At 36.4% G+C, this 27,524-nt stretch overlaps 2 protein-coding genes across 6 annotated transcripts in view; one reads left to right on the top strand and one right to left on the bottom strand.

Annotated features, from left to right (window-relative positions):
* The window catches only part of Mrps24 (mitochondrial ribosomal protein S24), a 127,103-nt gene that overhangs the window by 57,793 nt on the left and 41,786 nt on the right, over positions 1 to 27,524 (bottom strand). The window contains exon 1 of one of the 3 annotated variants that reach the window (XM_083107028.1): positions 20,211 to 20,312. The exons of 1 other annotated variant lie outside the window; for it this stretch is intronic. The gene's annotated coding sequence lies outside the window, so the exon portion shown is untranslated. Of the gene's footprint in view, positions 1 to 20,210; positions 20,313 to 27,524 lie in introns of those variants that run through there. One more of the 3 variants, XM_083107030.1, reaches the window with a different exon arrangement.
* Positions 1 to 27,524, top strand: part of Tsp26a (Tetraspanin 26A) — a 105,646-nt gene that overhangs the window by 53,254 nt on the left and 24,868 nt on the right. For all 3 annotated transcript variants that reach the window (XM_083107023.1, XM_083107024.1, XM_083107022.1), the window contains exon 2: positions 25,486 to 25,606. In XM_083107023.1, coding sequence (XP_082963149.1) covers positions 25,486 to 25,606 — 121 coding nt within the window. The remainder of the gene's footprint in view (positions 1 to 25,485; positions 25,607 to 27,524) is intronic.

Here is a 27,524-nt window from a genome sequence, read left to right as displayed (position 1 = left end):
AAAATTGTGTTAAACTGAAAGGGCAAATTTATAAAGGAAGAAATGTACATGCAAAAATTAACGTATTTAAAAAATGAACAAGACATCTGTCATTTATTTCGAAAGTGACATACAGCAAATTTTAGAACAAGTTAAAATACATAATTGACTTTTAATATATATGTATATATACTACAGCGTGCATCTATTTTAACAGAAATTTCAAATTCTCTTCTCTTTTAATACTTTATAAAATAAGTGACTCATGTATACGCGCAAACTTCAATTTTAGCTTGTATTTCGAAAAAAATATATTTAATAATAATTGCGTAAAATTTCAATTAATTTTCTTTCGATTGAAAGATTGAACAAGTGAATTACTATTTTTCGCCTTTGAATAAGCATCGACAACTGAATTATTTCTTTCTATTCATCAACCGAAAATAGACTAAATTGACAAAGGAGAGATGCAAAGTGTCACCAGGACGAAATTTAAGGACTTAAAAAAGAAGAGCTATCTCACTTCAGAGGGAATTACTTCGTCCGAGAAGAGTCCCGCTTCATAAATATATATCCAAGTGACAATTCGCGCGTTCCGCGTGAAATTATTGTCGCGACTCTGACACCAAGTATTACATTCAAATTACAATCGTGGCATGCAAGCGGCATCGGTTTAACGTACCGAAAAATTGAAATGGATTATTTGCACTAACTGTTCACCGTACGTTTCGGAAATTTAAAAGTGCTTTGGAGATTGATCGACTAGTTTTACATGAGAAATTGCACAAATTGATCCAATCATTTTAATTCCAATGTCCAGAATACAATATTCTTTTACAAAATAATTTTTCTACGAAGATATTCATTACATTTACGAAAAATTTAGAGAGGAAAGAGGAAAGAGAAATAGGCAAAAAAACAGGATTTATTATACAAATTTCTAAATTTAAAATTAATACGAATAATGGCAATTTCATCGGTGCATTTCGATTTTCGATATTGCTAAAAGTGGAAATGGCGAATTCGTAAAGTCGGACGAGCCAACTCGCAGCAAGGCGAATTATTATTCCCATTTACGTTTCGGCGGTCGTAATCAAGTAATATTAAATATGCGAATATACAGCGGAAAGAGGGGAAGAGAGAGGGAGAAGGAAGGAAAGCAGTGGAAGCTGTGGCACAAAGCGAATCATATTTCACGACTTAATTCGAGAGAACTTATCTCGCGACGGCGAGAGATTAGCTTTAATGGAATCGAATAAATTCTCGCTTTTCTCCCGCGCTTCGCGGCTGATGGCCGGCGATGCCTGCAGCACGCGCGGAACGCGGAAGAGCCGCTCGCGTCATTCCGTTCAACGTCTTCTTAATGCTGTATGTCAGTTTCTGAAATATCGCGAACATTAAAACGCGTGGCACCTCCAGCCGTGTAGTCCGTTTCTACGAAAGAGACGCTCTTATTGTACAGAGGGTGCCCGGACCGTTATAATTCGAGTTGGAGAAATGATTGGTCTCTCATTCAGAAAGCTTTACGCACTAATTGAATTACCAATTTCTAAAACTCGAACATGACACTGCTGATTATGATTGTATAAATATTGCTATTTTAATCAAATAAAATAATCATGTTATGTTAAATATTAATAATTATTGATCATGATGCATCATATAGCCAAGACAGATGGCTTTCACTTTCGAACAAATAGAAATTTGATCATAGAAACGTCGCGATGAGGTGCCATTCACGACATTGATATTGATGTAACGTTGACGTGACGCATAGCGTGAATCGACTTTGATGTGAAACTGCCAACGTCACAAAGTTCGATAACCATAGAGACACTTTCTCTCTTTTAAAGTTTAATATATAATTTGGAAAAATATACGTAAATTTTACAGTTTCAATAATTCTTATTTCTTGGAGCCATAGGTCTAAATAGGTCTAAAATGAAGCTTCCTTTTCTTTGTAATTATCTAAAATATATTTTTCTATTTCCATATATATTTTTTCTGAGATATTACATTTAACTCAGTTTAATATAATACTTTATACAAAGTAATATAAAATAATTTATCCCGCTAATAACAAAAAACTCAGTTATTTGAGAATTTTCTAATACTGGATTATTTTTTTCTCTTAATTTTCTAGAATCCGCTCATAATTACCTTGTCGCTTACTCACGTTGCTTCGACAAATTAGATATATTTTGTATAATTTAGTGAAATCAATTTCGGCGGATCTATCGTTTTAAAAAACAATCTCTCACAAGTTTCGCGAGATGTTCTTCGCCAGGGGTGCCTATATCAGGACTGCTGAGATATTTCCTACTAATGTCTGTTACGTCTTGATTAATGCTCGCGCCTTAACCCTTTATTACAAGTCTGTCAGCTGAGACTCTACGAGACGGCGAAAAGAGAGGAAGAGGAAAGCAACGGAATCAAAACCACTCTCTCAACCGTCGGAAGCAACGATGACGAATGTTTTTCCTGGAGCGAGAGAGAGAATAGAAGATGCCACGATTCTCCCCCGAGTTTCGTTTCGAAGGTCGCGTCCTGTGGTTCTACAAGATGTCTACGAATCCTTCGACATTCTTGGAATGACTCTAGGGAAATTAACGAGCCGTAGATTCAATGTCAATTTGTACCGGAAAAAACCTCCACGTGATTTCTTTTTGATCGAATCATTCTTGAGAGAAAATTTATTTTGGAAACTTCTGGGAATAAAATTTAAATAATTCGATTTAGAAAAGAAAATTAATCTAATTGGTAATTCTGCCAATTCGGAAATAATAAATTTTAGCTTTAATCATTTATATCTGGATAAGTGGATTGTTCCATTAATGAATTTGATACACACGAATAGCACAACAAAATAATTAAGAGATTAATGTTTGAGAGGGAGAATGCAAGCGAAAAATTAAAAACTTCTTTCAACTTTCCTCTTGAAATATATACGCGCAAGAGGATTAAAAGTTACGGGAGCGAGATTTCCAGCAGAAGTTTAATAGCGTACCCGCGTGTATATTAACATATATTCACGCGAACGAAGATACTATAGCTTCCTTTCTCTCTCGCTTTAATCACGAGGACGTTTTCGGCTACTTGCGAGAACCAAAAAAAAAAGAGAGAGAGAGGAGATCAACGATATAATAAATGGGAAAAAGAAATAAAAAAAAAAAGATTTATCGGTCATTATTGCCGGTATGACTCGTTGTTTCAACGTAAAAATTTTAGTAAAAAAAAAACAATAAATTGTGCGAATAAACAATCTTTAATTTCTCGGTTTAAACGAGAAGCATAGCTACTGTTAAAAGGCAGAATTAATGTTGAAAAATGATGTATTATCCTGGGGTAAAATAAGACCGAGTTTTTGGCCAGTCGTAAATCGATTCCGTGATAGTAATAACCCGTAATTTTAGACACCCAACATGGAATTTATCTTCTTCGAGGTAATACCAAGATGCATTTTTTGAGACACTTTAATGAAGCTGTACGAGTAACCAAACTCTATTGTTATCGTCGACAGAGAAAGCGATGTTAATAGCTGTGGCAGTTTCACGTGGCCAACCGAACAAAGCGCGGCTTTCGTTATCCGAACTAATTAACGACCGACTTTGAAAGTCGAATTTTCCGATGCACGTTTTCCAAGGATGTAGATAATGTTACTCGTTTAGGATAGCGGTGATTAAACGACGTTCCTTTGGTGCGTCGCGATGCTTTGTCAAAATCTCTATTCCCAAAGTATTTTTTTCCCAAACGAAAAAGACTCGCGGCGAGGAAAATTTCTAATAAACCAGCCGCGGTATTTTCTTCCGCAGATCGATAAGGCACTGCCGCCACGTCGAAACTTAATTCCGGCGATTTTTTCTCTCTCTCTTCTTTCCTTCTTTTTTTTCCATCTTACCACGACGAAAAGATGAGTCGCTTCTTCGGAGCAGACTTTATGAAGACGTGTCTTACGGGGGGTCGCTACTTGGCTTCTCTCTCGCGCTGGCATTTTTCGCGCAAGTCGACCGCTTCGCACCGAAGGTCGGATGCGACGTACGTCACGAGAAATTTTCGCCCATGCAATTCCTACAGCTCGTAAATTCCTCGCCCCTGCACCGCCCGCTTCACTTGCCTCCGCAGAGACGCGGTTAAGGTGCACGTGTAAATGCACTAAGGTAAAGTATTAAGCCGCAAGGAGCCTGGCGCTTGCCTTTTCATCGAGGAGAAACTATCGCGCCAAGAAACCGCCAACCACCTATTCGCACCGCGTTAATTGTGGTTAGACGAGTATCGAAGAGGCAATATTTATGCGATAATTGCGCCTCGCAAACAAGAATAATGCTAATATAAAATAAAACGCCGAGAACAACAATTAAGATACATTTGAACTTGAAGAAAGCGAATTTTGAAAAGTTTCAATTTTTAAATATTTAATTTTTTATCAAACATGATTTTTGTCATTAACTTGGTTTTTTTTATTTTCTTCAGCACCTTAAATACAAATCTGAATTGTACAGCAAGATATTTTCCGCCAAGAGCATTTGCCTTCAGTCCCATTAAATATTGCGACAAAATCGTATTACAAGACTCAGATTCGCTACAGAAATATTCCGATACGAATTAAATACGACGACAAAAATAACGAAGCGAATTTCACAAGAATTTGTGCACGATACAAGACAACGGATCCGAGAGGGATGAACTGCACTGTTTCCGCGTCATTGAGTATCGCGATTGTCTCCGCTCGTTGCAGCGATATTTCAAGACAGCCGAAATTGTTCTTGTCGAGACGACCGCTATTGTGTCGCGGTATGCGAACAACAACCATTCGGAGTCGAGATTTTCGCGAAATACGGATTCCCGAAACCCTCCCAGCCTCATAAGCGAAATGCTCCGTCATGTGTTTCAACTCCTTCCTCTTTCGGGTTTCGTTGATGCTGAAAACATGATGCGTTGATATCTGATATCGCGTAAGAAAGATTAAATCCCGATTAAATACAAATGGTAATCGTATAACGCGACCACAATGTTAAAAATCCACATCCGTTTTGTTTCGTATGTCTCGATTTAACGCGCGAACGAGCTTTAACGATTAATCCGCCAGATCTTGTGAAACGCGATATTTATATAGAATACGTCCGTGTGTATTTCCGATGTATGCCATTGCCGGGAAGCGAGATTATTTTGTGTTCGGCTGATATGTCGATACTCCTGCAGAACCTGCCCCTCATCTCGTATAATATTCGGACAGGAATCTACACGCGATACTGGATGAAATGAATATTCGCGGCTTTGCTTTATTTAAACTCGCAAAATATAACGACAGTAGACGGTCGTAAAATGACTTTGTCGATTTCCGATTTCTGTTTCCGTTAATAGACGTTTGATAATTCGATCTTTGTTAATCGCTCGATATTTCTCGTACGACGGATGATCCGACAGATGGACTGATTTCTTAAATTGAATAAATCCTTATCGAAGCATGAGGTTTCCATAGTTGATCATGCAACGTCGGTTCGGCGACTTCATGGCATATGTTTGTCGACAGTTTGTCGAGACAGGCAATATACAGCACTTTCGTGTGCTTTTCGTACACTCGCACATAGTTACGTTCATAAGCGAAATACCTTCCACTGTCAACGAGTCCCGTGTTTAATCTCCAAATACGCACGCGCGTCGCTTAATCCCGAATGTCTGGAGATAGAGAAACTTCAATTTCTGTAATATCACAGCGAGAAGCGGTACAGATGTCACGCAAAATGGAAAAGTAAAGTACAACAAATACACGAATAAGAGGTGGATGAATCTAAGTATACAACGACAATGATGATTCATCGCTGATTACAGACGCGATAGCGTCGGAAGATAATAACTTCTCGAAGCGGGCGAGAGTTCTGCATGAGTCGAACGCGAATCTATTCAAAAATTCATGAGCACCCTTGCACAAGTTCGACGAATCGGGAGTACCATAGATCTTATAGTAAATCGTGCCATGCACCCTCTCTGAGGGTCGGTAATCGATTTTCTCGGCAACAAACGCACCATTCGGCTCGAGCTACCACGAAACACCGGTATTGACGAGAGTTAAAGAAAGAGAGAGAGCGAGGATAGAGAAAGCAGAGAAAGGGAGTGAACCAAAGACGAGGGGATAATCGAAGGCGGGTAAAAGGCGCAGCCTCCATTTGTCATTCCGCTGATGGCATGTCTGAAGAAAATCGCGAAATAGGTCCGAGCCGATCGTGCTCGAATTCCCCGCGGAACTCTCGTCGAAAAGCTCAACATTTTCGAATCCTTCCTCTTTCTACCTCTGTCTCCCTTTTCCTTTGCGAAAGTTTGCTTGCCTTGAAATTTTTTTTCTACCCTCTAATGCGTTCGCCTCTCGAGACTATTCGTCTCGATGGTCTAAACGGTACTTCTTCCCATTTCCTTTCTTCCCTCCTACCCTGTCTCCCGTTGGTGACTTTTGCTCATTCAAGAGCATCGTCCGATCTTTGAGATTAAACTTTAAACTTAAAAGCGTATACAAGAGAGATAAGGCGTATTACTGATGCAAAATAATAACTACAAAAAGACAAAAAATATCAAATTGATCGTTCGTACAAATTACAACATCATGGCTAGCACGGTTAAACTAATTACATTATCATGGATATGCGCAAGCGCGGGCAAGAAACCCATCCAATCTTCTCTGTACACTGCCAACTATTTCCGATGTAACATAACCGAATAGGAGAGCAGAAATCCGTAGCAAACAATTGTGTTCTTTAAGGAATTGATTGCATTTCTCGCGATGTTCAATGGCAGCTTCCCACATTGCTCGTACGTGTTTTCTGCTCTCTTTCTCCTCTCCTTCCCTCTCGCTGATATCGCGTTCTAATTCCACTGTTTTTCCTAAAGAACGTGATTCACGTTGAACAATGAAATCGCGATCGATAAACAAGGAAAATATGCTAGTCCAAAAATTTAGCGATATATTGTAAGTACATAAAAAATTGAAGCCTTGATATAAATTTTTCGAAAGATGATACAAATGAAGCGAACAAGTGAATTCAATTATTCGTAACGTAAATTTTAAACAAATATCTCTCTCTTGCATTAGGTATCATATCTTATTTTAGCTTCTCTATCGGCAAAGCTGGTTAATATCATTAACATCAATAAATCAGCTCGACGCAAGCTTGATTAGCCGTAAGCCGTTAATGTAGTTGTAACTTTAATTACAGTTTGCACGAGACAGGTATATGTAGTTTACGTTTCTATCAAACGTAATTAAATTTTCATTTGCATGTCTGAGTATTCCTCGAATCGATGGCGATCGAACGTCTTTTCCTTCAGTCACAACGGAAAACTCGGAAGTCTTTCGAGCGCCACCCGGTGTGTCGTTATCGTTCACCTTCGTAAACCCTATCCGATGGGGATTTCCGTTCCCCGGTCCACTCTCCGCCAGTTAAGTTTTATGGTAACGCACGTGGGCAAAGTCCGCTCGTCGGTGTGACTCCTTCTCAGTCAAATCGATGAGGAAAATAAAATGAGCAAATGTTCCAAGTGCATTCCCTTTATTGCCTTTTCTATCGGCACTTTCGTAAATCCTTAAGCCACCCTTCGTGGGCATACTAAAGTCCTTGTCGCCGCATTTACGAGTTCACGCAAACTTTATTCAAGTGCCAAAAGAGCAACGTGTGTGTGTCTTGCGCTCAAATCGGAAAATACATTCAATAGAAAGCAACATAAAGAAAGAGGTGCAACGATTGTAAATCTCTATCTCAGAATAATATTATTATTTATTATATATAATATTTGCAAATCTTTAAACTCTCATAATGATGTTATCTATTTTTTCGTGCTATGAAATTATTATTAAACCTATTCCATCATCGTGTAACTGCGTAACGCTGCGTAATGAATTAAATTTGAAAATTGGCAAAATTGGCATATGTCAATTGTAAAGGAAAATGAAAAATTCGCAACGGAGGTGTTCGTCATTCGTATAACTTCGTTCGTTGCTTCGCTCTCATTAGGAAAGTCACGCTTCGATCTGATCTAAAAAAAAGCGTTTTCACGCTCCGCGCTTTTCTCGCTCGGAAATATTGCACGCAGGATGGCATAATGAAAAGTCCCACAAGGAACTAGGCCAGATTTATCCAAGCGGAATCTCAAAAAACAGCGAAAATAAGCGTGTACATCCACCCTACTTTCCGTGAGTTTTTTCTACGCTATTTTCGAAATACGTCGTCGCGCTTTCACAATCGGATCGCGCTGTTCGCGACAGCACATTTATTCACAATATTTGTAAAACTGATATTCGATAACGAGCACACATGAATCGAGTTTTTTTACGTTTTACGTTGTAAGAAACAAACTCGCTCTTTCGTAAATTATGTATAAGTTAAAAGAATATACGAGAGAGAAGTTTGCATATTCATAAAAATCGTGTTAAATATTAAGTACTTCATTTGCTCGCGAATAGAATTAATTTTGTCAGCAAACATTGTGAAAGAATCCTTATAGAAAATGTAAATTGAAATTAATGGAATGAAATATTAAGTAGCAGAGGAACGATTTTTGTCGTGAATTGAGGCAATTCAAAGCAATTTCATGCCGAGTTCATACTCGGTATCTGTAATAAAAGATGAGAAACACGCGCAAACTTTATTCTAATGAGATTTGTTACATTTTCAAAAACGCACACTTAATCACAACGGAATTACATAAAAAGGATGAAACTCTTAATGTAAGAAGTATACACGACAGCTGCGCGAATAACTTCCCTCAGCCTGTTGCATATCTCGCACCCTCGCTGAGACAGCAGAAAAAAGGATCGATAACCCTCTGTCGACAGGGTGATAGAAATTTCAGAGTAGGGGTCGCTCTCTTGTGTAACTAGATATTTCTTATCATAGGTTGCAGACTTCACCTTAAATTATTTATCATGTTGATAAGTAGACGCGTGCACTTTGCTTCTGAATTATATCTATAAATCTAGAAATCGATCATTTTTTTGCAATTGATTATTTATTTCGATTATATCGATTACTCCATGTAAATCGAGAGTATTGATAACATTTACTTAAAAAATGTGCTGATAAATTTATCACAACATTTAAAATAATATAGTGTCAATTATATCTATTAGAGTGAGTCTTAAGGATTAAGATCTTAAAGATTTTTTGTATCGATCAGGTCACGTTTCTGATTTATCTCCCACTTTTCTGTCTGTCGTATAATTATCTCATATATAAATCGCGTGCTTGATAAAATATGTAGCCGCTGGCCGCATCTCAATTTTTTATTCAAAGCACTTTGCGACTCCGCCGCTTCTGAAAACTTCCCGTGGCACGTTCGTGGCGATGGAAGTTAACTTTCCGTTTGGGCCCACACTTAAAACTTATAAATGCAATCCGGTCATGATGTTTGCCCGTCGATGACTTTTTCACCCGCACTCTTCTTTCTCGGTACCTGAAGATTATTGACCGACCGCAGTACGTATTCCAAGTCTCTCCAACTTTCTTCTGGGAATTCTATTTCCTCCAAAAATGATTCCTCCTCCCTTCGTCCCTTCTTTCCGTCGAATCACGAAGAAAGATGGCGAACGGGAAAAGCGCTTTAAACCGTCTAGAGATTTCTTCTGTAGTGAAAAATCTCCGGATTTTTAATTCAAGATACGACTCAGAGAGTTGCATCGGTAAAGCTATGTACGTGACTCTTATATAACTAGTGGAAGGTAATTTCTTAAAAAGGTCAGGTTTTTTTCTATTTTATATTTTAGGAAAATACAATTATCGTTTATATGTTTATTTGACTACAAGGAATAATTCTAGGATTCTTTTTTAAAAAATTCGACTCTAACTACTTATGCACGTTTGCAATTCATTCGTCAATTTCGTATTGTAAAATATTTTAAAACAACTCCGTTTTACGAGAAGAATTCTGCGTATGTGTGCGAGAAAAAGAATTTTAAAATAAATTTTTTCGAAATGAATTTGTTCAAAATAAATGATGAAAAATAATTTTCATAATAAATGATAAAAATAAATGATTCCATTTGACTTCGAATTTTGCGCATATGTACAAAACGAAATATTTTCAATATTTTTCATATCGCGCTATTTTAAAGTAGTTGTAAGCAAACTATATTAATCAATCTTCTCTCACTCTATGCTAGAAATTAATTGCAACTACATCTCACGGCGATCGCGCTGTTTGTTTATCAGTAGTTTGCGATATTCAACGGGTTTCGGGTCGCGTTTACACACTCGGAACGCCAGGCCGAAGTTCGGGAACGGGCACGTGCGAAGGAATCGATGTCGTTTGCATTCACATGCATGCTAGTATTCCGGGACTACGTCGGGCGATGTGTGTTTACACGTTGTTATAAAGCACGGCTCTGACGGGGCGCACTCGTTTAAGAATTCGGGATAGCATCGACGGCTAGTTTAAAAAAAAAAAGGAAATTGCAACTATATGATGATGCTCGATGCATTTAAAGTATATTTCGACTTTTCATATCTCTTTCTGTAATCCCTCGCAAAGAATAAAGCGCTCATATGATTTTTTACATAAATAGCAACCTTATATTTTATGCAGAAAAAAATTATCAAAATTTTTACGAAATACATCTACGCAATAGAATGCGATGATTCCAATATGCGTTATGCTCTCTGATGATATACGGCTGACAACTTAAATGGATTTTCTCGTAAGTGACTTTTCCTGTTTCCGAACGTTCCATCGAATTCGCGATCGATGAATTTTATTTGGCATTCGGGCGCGGATATAGACGCGAAGTTTATACACGAGGGAAGGGAATATCTCCAATTTTCTTACGGCTAGATAACATTCGCTTCACGGAGAACAGCGATAAAATAAAAATCGGCTTAGCGGGAGTAACGACGGACTTCCACGTAGCCACCATGGGTCGCATTTATCAGTCGGCTATTTCATTTCGGTACGCGCACACCGCATCCGTAATCCTTTAAAGTAATATCGGTACATCCGCGTGTTACATCGGATTTTCTGAAATTGATTTACAACGCCGAATGCACGCACGTCGGCGAGAATTCGTTGCGGCCGGCGCAATTGTTCGCATCGGATCGTCAAATAAATAAAGGTACACACGCATTTATATACTAAAAAACAACAACAAGATACACTCTTGATACAGAATCAGAAAATCAAATCGTTATACATCAAGATATATGAAATGTTTGCGTGAAATATTTTCCAAAACGCCGATATTTACATGAGAAAGATAAACGAAAAATTTACATAATATATTTTTCCTTTAGTTGGAGAAATTATATTTGACATTTGATGTGATATTACGTCTTCGAATATATTATAATAATATATTTCAATAACTTTCCGAATACTAATAACTCAACTAATTGAGAAATCTAATTCCACAGTTTGTTCGTTACCCCAATTATGCGCGACAAATATATTTTTATCATTGCCGTCCAATGTGTTGTTCATCCCGTACACGTGTAATCCGCCGGAATATATCCCGTGATTCCGGATGTTCTCTCGGTCTTTCAATTTATGAGAGAAGGAAATAGTAACGCAGAGAGAGAAAGAGAAAGAGAGAAAGAGCGTGGCGCGCGACGAACAGAAAAAAATAAAAAATAAAAAAAATAAAAATTCATTGAAACAGTTATCCGAAGTGGCGGTTTCGCTCACTCGTCGTCGACTCGTATGCTTTTCGGCTTGCGTAAAATTGAATTCACCGAGAAATTTTACACCGGCTACGTGTGTGCGCGCTATTGCATTTTCGTTGATGTATTTTTAGTTTCTAAGCCTTAAGAGGGAGAGAGAGAGAGGGGGGGGAGGGGGTTCATCCGATTTTATGCACACATCGAATAACTTTCGTAATCTTTTTTTTCCACACTTCTACCACGTCTTTGATCGACTTTCATCCTACGAAGGTGATATTCCGAACACTGTCGGTTTATGATGATCTGATAGCGACCCACTCGCACGATGATACGAGCCACGTTCCTCGATCTCATCCGCGAACCTGTCGCATCTCTGAACCGACGACGCGACAAGAATTTGACACAGGAGCATATTGCATGTTTCTTAGCCACACAGGCATTATTAGAATATCGATTAGAATATCTGAGATGTATAACACGTTCGTGAACGTTGAAAAGACACATGAAAATTTTGGTATCACGAAGATAAAAAAATCTATATTAAAAATGAAACATATTTAAGAAATCATTAGCTCTAACATTATGAATTCTGATATTATTATATGCATTTTAATAAAAAATTACAAACTCTTGCAAACATCGTATTTATACTCGTATAAATATGACAATTGATTTTATATTATATATAACACATTAGATTATATATTAATAGTTATCAATATAATATCAATGTAGAATAATATTCACAATATTATACCTTGTGTATATGTATGTAAATGTGTATGCTAAATTATAAATTACACAACATTATGTCATTGTTTTCTTTAGTGGTAAAAATTGTTTATCACATGAAAAATATCGATATAAAAATTAGATTAAAAATGTCGCTGCTGAAAAAATTAAATATAAATTTGTAGAGATCTGTCGCAGCATCTAATTACACACAGCAATTATTATCGCGTACGTGACTTTCAAAAATCATTTCCATATCGATTGTCATACGCTGTCTCATTAACATATTCGCTCACATACGCGATTATTTCGCACGGTTTTAGGCGGCATAAAGGATACACGAGTGCAGCCTCCGAGATTCCAAAATATTCAGAGGTCGCACGACAACTAGTTGATTAGCATTCGTGACGGGAAATGCATCGAAATTTACATGGAAATTTATGTAGCGGCATACAACGCATACCGGCGACATAAATTTTCGGTCGAAAATCGGCCGGGGAACACATCGGCTAACATAATAACAATAAAGAATACAGCATTAATGATACATGTGACATTTCATTAACGGCCGCTACCGTAATTGGCCTCTTTGCGGCAAACGCTTGTTATTACACTGCGGTTTTTTGAGCTTTAAATGCATGCGACGCGATCGCTTCGACTGACAACTTAGAATTTGGCGAAATTATTTGAGCGCATAAATCACATCCTGCTTCTTACAATTAGTATACTAAATTGAATTTTAGACAATCACGAGAGCAGAGAGATTATAATGAAATTTATTTATTAAAATATATTCATCTATGTGTGTTTCTAAACATAAATAAATTTCATTGTAAATTTCATTACTAAAGTGTGCTAAATCATGATTAATTGATAAATTCTAATTTTCTCTCTGTAGCATCGATAAATGATACTAATTTGCATTTTAGTGTTTAACGATTAACAGTCTGGCAATTGAGCGAATCGATTTTACGACAGCGTTTCGGAATCGCGCAACATGAACGCATCCTCAGGCGTCTAACAAAAGGACGAACGATGCAAAGCTTTCCGATAAGCCTGGTCGCATTCGGAGAATGTCGTGGAGACGCGGTACATGATTAATCACTTCCCGGCGTCTCTTTTGCTCGCCGGCGTCTCGCACCCATCGGCAGACTCTCTATTGGCACATTCGACATTTCGGGAAAATTCAGTCGAAATTTCATCCTCCGCATCGCTGGAAGGCTTGGTAGACTTGCACGCAGTTCCACGTCGGAAGCGATTGCATCGGATAGATTGAAATGCTTAACCGTGGTTGCGCGGAACATCAAAGCCTTATAGCTTTGTTTCCGCGGTTGCCTTTCCGTCGATACAGAAAGAGAGATAGATAGAGAAAGAGGAGAAAAGGAAAGAGTGAATGATAGACGTGGAGACAGTAAGAGAAAGGGAGATAGTGTCTGTCTCGTACGAGGAAGAAGATGGAGTGATATTGCACCGAAGAAAGAACGGTGACAGAATATACTATCGAAAAAGAGGGAAAGAAAGAGAGAAAGAGAGAGGAAGAAAAGAAGAGACAGAGGGGAAAAGTGCATCCGAATACGAATCGATTTGAATTGTCAAGCCAGCTTGCAAATGTCCTGCCCTGTCTATATATCGCATTCGTAAGATCGACGAAAATATTTTAAGAAAATTCTTGCACTTCCTCCCGAAAGCATTATCAACATATACACAGTACAAAATTGTGCGTCCTTATGTTAAAATTTTCTTGTGTTACTACATTTTGATTAGTACTTTAATGTAAAATTAACATACAACTTATATGTTATTATTTTTATAACGTTTTGTGTTACATTTATGTCAACTTCATAACTTAACACTTTGTATATGTCTCTTGGAAATGGAATATTATTTTGAGTATTTTTAACATAATCATTTTAAACAATCAACATGTCTCAAAATCAATTTAACATTCTAAGAAATATTAAAGTAAATCTTCAAATAATCTTGAACTTTGATATACAAAATAATCAAATTTACTAAAATCAAATGTTTCTATTACAAATAATTTAAGTTAAAATAATTACTATTATATGTTAATGTCCTACAACAATTCTTACGAGTTATTGTAACTATTTTTTCATGTAATTTTTAATTAATTTATATCTTATTTTTACATTACACTTAAAGTCACAATAACAAAAATAAATGTAAAGTATCGTGTCAATTATTTAACATTTTTAATTTGTCAATAAGTAACATACGACGAATGAGTTATTTTAACTTAAAATTTAGAGTGGACTTTCTGGGACATGTGAAAAATATTAAAATTAACATTTTATTTTTCACTGTGTACTTATTATTGATCGTAAGTCTACACAAGTCCTGAAGGAATGAGAATAACTCTATTCAAGTTAATTAAGAGTTGTTACGTTTTTTCTCTTTCTGATATTTTCTTTTTTAAATCTATTGTAATCGATTTTCAACGTATGTAATAATGACGAAATTTGGAGGCTCACTAAAGCTTTGATATTTGAAAAAAAAACCTCATCATTATCTTCAGCCATGTATTACACAAAACTGCATTAACGTATAACGGTGCAGCTATTAAAGCGGGAAATTAATTAACTGCAGAGAGTAATTTTAATTATAGTCTCGCGCGCGCAAACGTCCCTTTTTTCTTATTTTAATGTACGGCGGCTTGTACCATGTTGGCTAGCTGCCGATGTGTATATGCTAAAATCCATGTGTATAACTCATCTCGTAAGTTAAAACATTCTATTTTTGTTTTTCGTTATGCTGCGCCAAGAGAAAAATGCACGATCGTAACTGCAATTACGCTGCGCGTTCATGCAAGCGTCAAATTTTTTAACAAATTTCAGGACGCGCCAAATGTTACGGAAAATCGCGGAAACTCGTGAAAAATTCGCAAAGGTACACATGGTTGACGTTCAAATGTCAATCTTATTAAAATTTACCGTCGCTCTCTCAAAGAAATAGTTTAAACATATTATTTCGAATTGTCGAAAACGTGCTGAAAGAACAAAAGACAATGCAAAGACACAACAAGGGACAATAGCATCCGTAGGAAAGATCTTCTCCGACGCGTGTTAATTCATTTCGCACGGAAAGCGCGAACTCGCGGTGACGCAAACTTATGTGTATAAATAAAAAAGTAATGCATTTCTTTCTCCCCTTTTCTCGCCGTTAGATGCACAAAGGTTGAATTTTATATGAACGACGAAGGAGTAAGTAATTATACAGTAGCCACTCCTGCTTCGGAATTCATAGCATATGTGTGCACGAGTGCGTTTCGCAAAAACAATTTAAGGCGGTGGAAACGCGAGAAGAATTGCATGACATAGTGCATAATGGAAAAATTGACAATATTTTCTTTTCATCAATAAAAAAGTCATGAATATATGTACATATTTATGCGGTAATAATTAATATGACAGAATTAAGTTTATAACTAATATTACATTTCTAATTCATTTTTTTTCTAGAAACATGCATGTGTGTTATATCGTTATACGATATCTTTATATTGACATTGTCAACGTATCATTCAAAGCGAAATAAGGATAAAGGAAACGAGAGAGAAAGAAAGATTTGCGCGCGAAAACTAATCCACGAACGCTGCAAGGAAATATTCTAATATCGGGAAAGCGTTAGTTGGAAAATGGTAATCGACGACCACGCTCGGTGTCATAATGACACGCTCTCGCTGCCATGTCGAATCCCCATCCCGCCTATCCATCCCACTCGTTTTTTTCCTTCTTCGGGCTCTTCGCTTCGTTTTTATCGAGAAATTGGCACCGAACGAACCTTACGGATAGCTGAAAGGACACTCCGACACTGTTCGTCCGTTCTCATTGCCGCGAGGCGTCTCCAAGTTTGCTCGAGTTTAATTGAGCTTGAAAGTTTCCGACTTGTTGTCCGGGTCCACCTCCTCGATACCTCCGTCTTTTGCCACCCCTCGTCTTTTCTCATACCAGACACCGGTCCCGACGCCCCGGAAACCGGTTGCGGCGCCCTGACGGTCGCGGAAAATCACCTTCGGCATCCCTTCGTTCTTTTTTAAAGAGCTGAATCTCCGGCTAGACGATTGGCTTGGATTATCGGCTAAATCTTTCCCGATCCCATCGACATCGCATTTAAGTAAAATTTATGTATCAGCTTGTTATATAGGCGAAAGATAATCCAGGAATTCACGCTCTGGTGAAACTGCAATTTAAAAGAGTAATTGTGGTTGATGGTGGTTTAAATGTCAGGGCCAAACGTCAATGATACATCATCGCGTCCATTAATGACGGGGCATCAGGCGGGGAGTGGCGAGCGCGATAAATCAATCCCTCTCGCGGCCAAGTTTGACAGGTGCATTACCCGTTGCGCGTGTTTTCTTAGGTAACGCGTCGCGTGGCGTTACACACGGCCATTATCGAATCGCGAGCTGTATGTACACAGAACGCGTCATAAATCAACGAGTCCGGCCAGTGCTTTGCGTCGATCGCGGAAATTAGATCGCAGTTCGCCCGATCGTAAAACTGTCGGCCGGCGAATGGCTAATTGCCATTTAGAGTCTTGAGAAAGAGAGAGGGAAGAGAATCGGGATGGCATCGCGCGACGAGACAGGTGGCATTAATTAAAACATTGAGCACGGAAATAAAACGCAGCCGACCGACCAATGCGAAAACGCTTGAATAATTCAGCACCGAAATGTCACGGACGGATAAGCTTCATCGCCTCGCGAGCGCGCGCGTGCGCTGGAATAAATTAATCCGGAATCAATTAAAGTCGCGCCGGATCGCAACGTACAGAGTTAGTCAGTGTGTACGGTGTGTCTTTAATGCGAGTCCTGTTTTTCTCGCGTATCAGCTGCAACGTCGAACCGGTTACAAATTTTCGATTAAACAAAACGATATTCCTCTCTTCCATAAAATTTGTAGAATTTTATACTCGATATTTCTTCTCTCTTTTTTATAATATTTAATATTTCAGATTCCGATCTCTCTAATATATCGCATAGCGTTGCGTTTTCTCAAGGGAAACCGCTACGCGAGTTTTTCAAATGTGTTACGCACAATTGCAACTATTGAACTCGTGTGTCGGTTCGCTTATCGATTGTTCAAACACATTTTCAAATTCAAACAATGGAACCTCGCAGGAAACTCATTAACCGAATCCATTTATATAAGCAATTTGTTTACGTAGGGAAAATGGATTCGTCAGTTCTCAATCAAATGCGTGAATAAAACATATAAATATTATTCAACGTCGACAATAATTACGCCCTATTCATGGTACATTGCATTCAAATTACCGTAACTATACGATTGTCATGTAAACTTTGATTGCTCACTTCGGTGTATAAGCAGTCGGTATTTAATTTACCACTAGTCTTATATTTTGTGTGGGTGTGTATACATGTAGAGAAAGAGAATGCGTTTCATATGCAATTATTATTTATATTAACGTTACTTAAAACGACTGTCGATTTAAATATCATCAAAGACTCGTACAATCGATTCGTCATGCGCGATATTTCACGAATTTCTATATTTTCATTGTTCTCTATGTCATGTTCGCCAATAACGGAGCGACGTTATAAGAAAAAAAGGCCAGAAAAAAATTAAATTCGCCCTGCCAAACGCCAACAAAACGCATTTTACCGTTAATATTGATGTACTCTACACGTGACACGTGCATATATACGCGTACTGTGGACTCGTTCGGCTCTCGGTCGAAAACAGGTGCGCGATAAATTTATTTAACAACGCCGCATCGCGCGTGATGTAGTCTCATCATTAAATCAACTGCGAGATATTTATTTCTGACAATATTCTGCACTTTGCCTATCAGTCACGCCATTTTTCGATGCAAGATGCATTTCCATTATGCGGCCTCAAAAATTGAATCGAGCATGCTTTAAGTATTTATATTGCCTGCATTATTTGTGTACTTTTCTCGTATCGAGTATATGTGTGATTTGTTCTCTCACGTCAAATGATCGTCTTGTTTATTATCACAATATATGCATAATTTTTACTGACATAGAGATATTCAACATAACATTGAACATAACTTCTATTTGAACATAACTGATGTCGATAAATAAATAATATGAATTTTAAACTTATCATTTGAATGGCTAAACTATCATCTTATCCAATTTATTGTGTCATGGAAAAATTTACTTTTTATTCTCTCTAAGTTCTATGGATTTATTATTTCGCATCAATTGTGTCGCGATGATATAACATAAATGCCGTTTAAATGCCTGAAATGAAGGGAACATTTAATACTCGACAAAAATATATATATGTACGCTCTTCACAAACGATAAACGTAATTAATAATTTTAATCGCTATCGGGAACCGTGTTAAATCACGTCAGTGTCGACCACGTGAACGTTTCCAATTTTTCGTTGCGGGATGCAGATAGATATTTATCGATAACGAAGGAATTTTTTTTTACACAAACAAAATATTTTATCAAAGTCATAAATTTTTTTTTTTAAATCCACATATACTTGCTTCATGTATTCTTATAATAGATAGATTAAATTTGTTAATTGTCTAATTTATAAGATTCTTATTGCTCTGATAACATACTTCTTGTTTTAATCTAGTTCCTCTTCCGTTTTTCATCGAAAAGCTTAGAAATTTACAATTTTGTCTCTATGCTTATTCATCAATAATTACCTTTTGTATTCATATTCGAAAACTACCTGTTTTGCTTCTTATCAACACAATGAATATAAAGGAATAAAGAAAGATATTTATATCATGTTACGCTTTTTTCATTTTTTCCAAAAGAATTAAACTTTACTTTGAGAATAAAAATCCAAGCAAAATATTTCGGTCGCTTTATAAAAAAACAAATAAAAGAAAACATTCCAATTATTTCAGAAGTGATTAATGAAACATCCCTCTTCTTTTGACGATAGAGAGAGGAAATTTTACGCGAAAATAAAAACTCGAATATTTGTTAAAGTTTCATTTTTCTTCATTTTGTTTTGTCGCGTTGGCATTTTTAATAAAACAATTACAATAAAACAAAGCGATGACTCAAAGATAAAACAATATTATATTCCAATAGCCATAAGAAAAAAAGAGTTTTGCTTTCCTGATTAGCAATCTACATAAATATTTGATATCAAATTGTCAAAATTGATCATCTTAAATGTATTCTCTTCTGCTGATCAAGTATATATTAAGTTTGCCTCGAAGTTTTAATTAAAAAGTAAAGTGATTCTATGAGTGTGCCGTTCATTTGCTATTGATCACGTAAAACCCTTTCGAAAACGGTGGCCCGATTACATTCACAGGATGATCACCGTAACTCGTGACACCGAACGACTGTGGCTCAGCCCTCGTTATCGCCAAGATGTAACAGAATTACTATCGATTCTCCGTAGTTGCTTTTAATTAATGCAATTAATGAACCCGGGGCTAACCGTCCGAGCACGCTTGAACTATCTGGCTGGACCGCCAGTGTCATCGTGCTAGTTTGATTGTTCAACGGGAGATTACAAATTCCATATTTATGACACGCTCGTCGGAACTTCGTTCGAGAGCTTTTCAATGATGCAATTCGCTATTTCTATTTCGCACGCAAAATCCCCACAGCAAGCTCTGCTTCGTCTATTCTGGCGAGAGAGATTTTCTTTTCAGTAGTGTACACGAGAACCGACGCGACGACGAAGACGCGCATGAAAATTTTAGTGATTCGCGCTATAATGCCATAATGTATCATAGTTGAGCTAACTTGAGCTCGAAACATTTTCAGACGAATTAAATGGTTGAACGACGAATTTTTTTACGACAAAAGAGCGCCGAATATCCAATGAATGTTCCGTGTCTGAAAACAGAATAGACTTAATAACTCACTTTAAACGTTTTATGTGTACCATCGTTGCTGAAATTTCTCGCTCGCCTCTTCGATCTCGTTGTTAAACCCCTTCCCCCGTTTATCGCTTTGCTTTGTCTCGACTTTCATCCAGTCTTTTATTTGCATGAATTCAAATTACGTCGAGCGGCTTTCCGCAGTTTCCGTCCGGACGAGGATCCTATTGCACTTGGAAGATGAGATAAACGCCAGGCCGATAAATTCCACTTTGCCCTCTTCTTTACCGCTTTTCGCTTTCCCGACATCTCACCCCGCCACCGTCCCTCTCATCCTCGCTGGATGATACTACTTGATTATACGATAACAGCAGACCGGCTGTGTTTAACTTTCGGGTCGGCAAGAAAATGAGATTCCCGATTGCTGACGTCGTCGGATTTGTGTTACGTCCACGACGATATCTCCCGTACTCGCGCCCAGAGTACATCTTACCGTGAATACGGTTGCCGATAATTACGAGAGTTCCCTTCATTAACCGAACGATCCGCGCATTTTTCCGCCCACTGATCACGATGTTCACGAATTTACATTCGTTTCTCTCCAGATCATGTCTAAAAATGAGATATATACAGACAGTTATAAAATCGAAATATGTATGTGCGTGTATGTATGTGTGTGTGTGTATATATATATATACATACATATATATATATATATATATATATATATATATATATATATATATATATATTCATAATCACATTTATATACTGCGTGTGTGTGTGTGTGTGTGTGTGTGTGTGTGTGTGTGTGTGTGTGTGTGTGTGTGTATATACACACACACACGCAGTATATAAATGTGATTATGAAAATAACTTTCCATGTAGCACAGAACATTGCAGCATTGCCGCAATGTTGCTGCTATGTTCTATACTGTAAATCAAAAACGTAACTGCATTTACATCTTTAATCACAAACTTAAGAAATTAATCATGCTTTGCACGTACGTTCTTATGATACTTACAAAACTTTATCCTAAAACTTTATCATTAGAAAAGAGATGCAAACATATATAATAATAAATATGTACGTGTAATATATAGTAATTTCTTAAATATATTTGATAAAATTTTTAATAATAATTTTGTAATACATAAATAATACAAAAATTATCTTATATAATATATTTACATTGTAATTGTGACGTATCCCATTTTAATAAACACATGAAAACATTGTGAATTTTGCAAACATGTAGATTTAAATTTTATAATATCAAGTTAAGAATAACAATGTTTGCGATGTTTGCGCGACATGGTTTTCGATTAATGTAATTTGCGAGTGTATTTTCTAACAAAAAGTCTCACAATCGTGTTTAAAAAATTAATAAGTCATCAAAAGTGCATATTTTTACGGGAGCTTTTTTTTTGACGGAATCGTAGATTGTATAATAGATTTCGATCGCGCTTCCGCAAAAACATTTTGCGAATAAAAAGTCGCTGGAAAAATATTAACTTAGCACAATAAACATTTTATTTACTTTCTGTTCGATCATGTCAACACATACGCGTTCGTTCAAAGGAAAAGTTTCATTCCGACATTGTCGATCGTGTTTTTTTTTTTCGAAACTTGTTTTCAACAGGTTACTTGTTATCAATAGTTTTCATCGTTAAAAGCGCGATAAAGTTACTTGTCATAGTTAATTAACCAAACAAAATATTTGGTAACATTAATTAATCAGATAAAAATCGTTTAATAAATTTTTTTTTTCAAATATTTTAACAAAGTTTTAAACATACCCCCAACATGCTATTATCACTCATTATAATCAGTAAATGTTCTATTTTTCGACAATGTTTGAATTGCCGTAAAATTGAATTTTAATTGCTACTCGTTACACGAGCAATAGCATTAAAATCAAAAAATGTTTGAGTAATAAATGGTAAATAAGTTGCTAAGCATGCAGCTGCGAAACAAAAGATTAATGTAAATTATGTAAATGCAATTAAGTGAGAAGCTAAATAATACATACTAAAAAGTAACACGAATAATATAATCATAATTTACATTGCTAAAATACAATACAATTTGACAGATCTGTAACGTGTCTAAAATTATGCTGCTGTATTCAATGTTGAAAAAGGAATCTATTTATGCAGAAGATGCGAAGAATATTCTTTACGATGCAAAAATATACAGACAGCGAAATAAAACTTTAAGTGCATCATATAACCATCGCAAGAAAACGTACGTATATAGCATGTGTATTGATTAGTCGTCGAGGTAAAGAATGCGAAAACCATAAATGTGGGTGTACACGCGCGATTCTTTTTATTATAAATAGGCACACAAGTACATATTCGTTCTCTTAATATATTTATAATATTTCATTTTATTTCGCGAAATTACACCAAGTAATTATTCTGAGCAAAATAAATATATTGTAAAATTAATTTTCGCAATTCAAAATTGTTTGTTGGACAATTAAAAATTCACGTAAACGTGATATAATGAAACTATATCATTAATTTTTGTTCTCTTTCTCTCGCATACGCAAATTATATTTTTATCTCGGTATAATAAGCGAAAAAGGAGGACATGCGTCACTCATGTCATCGACGTCACCTTCGTCTCAACGTTACGAGTCTTGAGTGGCAAAAACCGTTCGATCGTGAATTATTGTGCGGCGCTGAGAAATTGTTTGCAGTCATCAGAATGACACGCGTGACGCCAAACATGGTCATGACACGTATTCAAAAATAGAAATAAATATTTCTATATAAAATTTATTATTGCACAAGAAAATTTCTATGATCTGACAATCTCAGCTTTGTCTCTTTATATTTCGCAAACTTGTGCATTAAAATTATATCGTACAATGACATTGGCGGCATACAGGAGGCGCGAAAGCGAAACACCGTCTCGACGATTTTTTATTAATGGTTGGTCGTCGATGTAAAAATAAAATACCCACGAACATCCACCATAAAAGGGGAAAAAGTTATTCTCAAAAACCAAAAGTGATGCATGCGAAAAAATCGACAGAAGATCATTTGACGGAAAATCATTTGACGGAAAATCATTTGTGTTCTCGCCTATTTTCATTTACATCAATACATATCGATCGACCAATAATTGATGCGTCTGACGAAAAAGTTCGCAAAATGTTTTTACTAATACTTAAAATAAATGGTAATAAAATAAATTGAAGAATATAAATAGAATCACATAGAATTATATTTTTACCTATATTTTTTCATAAAAAATATAGGTAAAATATCTGTTAAAAATATAAATTAAAATGACCATTTTTTTCAATATCAATAGTCGTTCATCGATGATTTCGCCACACTAACAAATTAACACTCTGTTGCTTGTAAAAAAGCACAAACGTCGTATATTTCAGGATTATATTTATATGGGATTGTGTAATTTTTTTACATGTCAGCGTGTTTGTATCGACCTCGAGATGATTTACCGCGAATGGATCGCAAACAATTTAAATCTCGCGTTCTGCAATTCTTTTTAATCCTTTTTCAACTTCCGTCAAATCGGTCACAGTGGAAAAAAAGGGGTCAGTCACTAGTTCGTTGGTGAGATATTATCGCGCGTGTACACGGATCGTTTAACTTTCCAAACTTTCGATCTAATTTTTATGAGCATCGAGTGTATGTCCATGAAGCCGTGTAACAAATTTGTAAAACTGGATGGTTGCTATGTGCAAATTAAATCACGAGAGAGATGTATCGATCTTTGTTATACAGTTCACAGAATAGGACAATCTGATTTATAGCCGACAATGTATGTAATTATAGTACACATCGTCAAAGACACACACATACAGGCTCTAATTTTATATGATGTGCTATACAAGGCCATGACCCATTTATTCCGCCTCGCATGGCGCGCGACTAGAAATTATTGAACGCAAAGCAAACGGAGAATAGTTACACGCGCTGTCATAAACTGAGTCCCCGAGAGATTAAAGCCGATTACCCCACGAGAGAGATGCATACGCGTTATCGGGCGCAGCCTCAGGTGTTGCAGCTACTTCAAGTTAAGTCGGTCTTGTCACGCAAATGCGCTCTACGTGTGTCATCGGTAATTGCGTGGATTTAACGTCGGTAAATGCACAATGTTGAATATCAATCTCTTCGCAAATGCGATTGCCACGTTGGTCAAAGCAATATTAAAGCTTACTTTGCGCTTGCCTTCTTGATTAACGGCATTAAATGTTATGTAATTTTGCACAAACAAACACAGCTCTTTCTGTCACTTCAATATATTAGACTTGTGTTTTTTTCATTTTCTGACATTAAAAACATAAGTTGTTAGTAAAAACTCTAGGCTAAACAAAGTTGAAATTATTAAAAATGGTTAAAATTTAAATTATTAAAAATGAACGAAAATATTCCGCATAACAATAGCCACTTATAAAGAATAGACTTTCAAATTTAATTGGTACATTTGGAGCGGTAAGAAATTCGCGATCGATCTGAGTGAACGCGTTCGAGAGGTATTTCTTTCCGCTCTATATTAAAATCACGATTTCAAAGCTTCGTAGTTGCTTCAAAACACGAGCGAAAAGAATCGTCGATGAAACGATCCGGTTATAGAAGAGCACTCGGCAAACGCTTATCGTTTACGAATTATTTGAGTCTACGCGTACAAGGACCGCCACAAGAGTGAGAGTTAATGGTCGAAAGCTGTTAAACCTCTACTACCCCCCTACTTTGATTTCCTTTCTTTTTCTCACTCTTATCCGGCGCCTTTCTCATTATCCGCGAGTAATCGTATCCACCATGGTGCAATTGCACATGCTATACTCCGAGACCCCGACCGCAATTTCGCCAAGTAGCTGTCTCCCCAGAACTGCACGAATCGTGTATAAATGTGTGTGCTAACAATTATGTTGAATAATTAAAGATTCAACAAATAATCTTGTTTATTTTGAATCTGTTTTTAGATAGGAAAAAGAATATTAAAATTTTAATATGTGTTTTTATATGTGTTTGACAAAATTTTGATTAATAAAAATTATTTTTCTCTCTCTTGTAAAATTAAATCGTAAATATAATACATTTCGTTTTCGGTCTGTTATAAATATGACAAGTCCTTTTGCACTAATCTAATAGATTACTACTGAAATTTGCTCTTCCCTTTACATCGAGATAATTGAAAAATTCTGTTTACACAAATATGGCGGACGGAGCGAAAACAGTCCGGAAGAAGTTTTCCGGTCGAAACTTGCCGCCGATATTCGTCTTCACTTAAGTCAATTTCTGAGTCTCATCCCTTTTCTCTCTTTCCATGTCGCAGTGGCTCGGTTTGGGCATCATGGCGGTGGGCGTCTGGGCATGGACCGAAAAGGACACCTTCAACAACCTGTCTCGCCTCACGAACGTCGCACTCGATCCAGCATTTATCCTTATTCTAGTCGGTGAGTACCAGTACTTTTCTCTCCTTCCAATTTCGTCTTTTTCTCTGTCTCTCTCATTCACTCTGCGACTCGTATGAAGAGTTATAGTGACTTGGAGCTAAACTTTATGAAGAGCGGTAAATCCTATATATATATATATATATATATATATATATATATATATATATATACATACAACGTGTAACTTCGTTAGAGCCTGAGATTGCCAAAGATTTTAATTCCTTTCGTACGCGGAATAATTTCCGCTTATTCCTCATTTAGCAGTATTATCCAATGTCACCTTTGGAGAAAATACTGTAACTTTTTGTTAAAATAACGCTAGAATAATGTGAAGATATTAAATTGAAATTGCCAAAACGCGCACGCATAAATTCATTTCTTTAAATATTTTCAAGTATATAAATCTTGAGAGTTTCTCAGATTTAAACCTTTCAGAAAGATATTTATAACGTCTAACATATTTTTATTTAAAAATATAGAAAAAGATTTAAAAAAAATATTATCGTAAATTTTCGTAAGAAGGGCGAAAAAGAATTGTAATAAAACGGAAGAACGACTTTAATAAAAAATTGCACAGTGTAAAGAAATGTGGCGATTTTTCTTCAGATTTTTAAATATATAACTCCTAATTATTTTAAAAATAATATAAACATTTCAGAAAGATATGTTCAATAATCACTATTTAGAGAAATAAAAAAAAATTAGAAAAATATTATCGTAGATTTTCGCGACGAGAGCGAGAACGAGTCGTAATAAAGGAGGGAAACGACTTCAATAATGCGCCGTCTGATCATGGCGAGAATCGCAGTTTCGGCCCCCGGACATTTGGTGCATTCCCGGAGCGGAGACAGCGATCACAATTTTTCCTCAGAACTGCCTGCGAAGTGGCTATCGCTTCCGTCGACGAAAACATTTCGCACGACTGCGTCGCCGCTATTCTCGTCGTAACTTAATTTCTGTATTAGCGCCGCTTGGACGCTCACTGACCTTATAAAATTGCCCGAAAACGACATTCGTTCTAATTCGTCCGCGAAATTCGCACGGAAATCGCGTAATGCGCAGCCAACAATAGCACGGATTTGTAATTTGGATAACGCTGAGAGACTGTACGTATATATATATCCGAGAAACGAAGCACGATGCGGACCGGAAATTAAGATGTCCGAATAGTCGTGAATTTTCCGAATAGTTTAAATCTTTCAAGAGAAGAGCTTTTTCTTTCGCGCATTACAGAGAAAAACCACACTTTTTTATTTCTCTCCTCTTAGACTCAATGTATCTATCATTAAAATTCACGAAATTCACGAGGTCACGAAAATAAAAATTGTGAGACAAATATTATCTTTTTTTAGAAAAGAAAGATTTAAGATCGAAATAACACCGAGGAGAAACAAACTATATACTATTCCTATTTCTTATAATTATTTGACCAAGACTCATCGATGCAAAATAGAGTCTTCACGATACTTTAAAGTATGGTCTCTGAAGCTAAAATTCAATATCTGATTCTTATTATTCAAAATCTGATTATCTGATTATTCACACGCTCTGCAATTCACTCTTCAGAGTACAACTTCCTTATAATAGAGATCGGAAAACTCTTATCCCGTTAGTCTGATTTATACAGCACTTCTCTTTAATGTACTAGAAGATTAATAGTAGAGGATTGATATAGTAAAAACGATGGAAAATCTATTTTGTCCACACATTTTAGGTTCAAAATATAGTAGAAAAGCCAGAACAAATGGTTAAAATTTTACACAATTTACAATCGTTTTGAAACAATTACAGCTTTTTTCTCTCTAGAAACGAGAATAATTTTATTTATCAGGTAAACATTTATTCAAGCATTCTACGAAAAGCGTATTTACAACATAGTAAATCTGTTTCAATTAACACGGCAAGTGTATCAAGCGGA

This window comes from Camponotus vicinus, unplaced genomic scaffold, assembly GCF_025532165.1.
Source record: "Camponotus vicinus isolate PSW18456_S1 unplaced genomic scaffold, iyCamVici1.0 SCAF_8, whole genome shotgun sequence".
In the NCBI taxonomy this organism is placed as follows: Eukaryota; Metazoa; Arthropoda; class Insecta; order Hymenoptera; family Formicidae; genus Camponotus; species Camponotus vicinus.
This window is presented reverse-complemented; position numbering and strand designations above follow the sequence as displayed.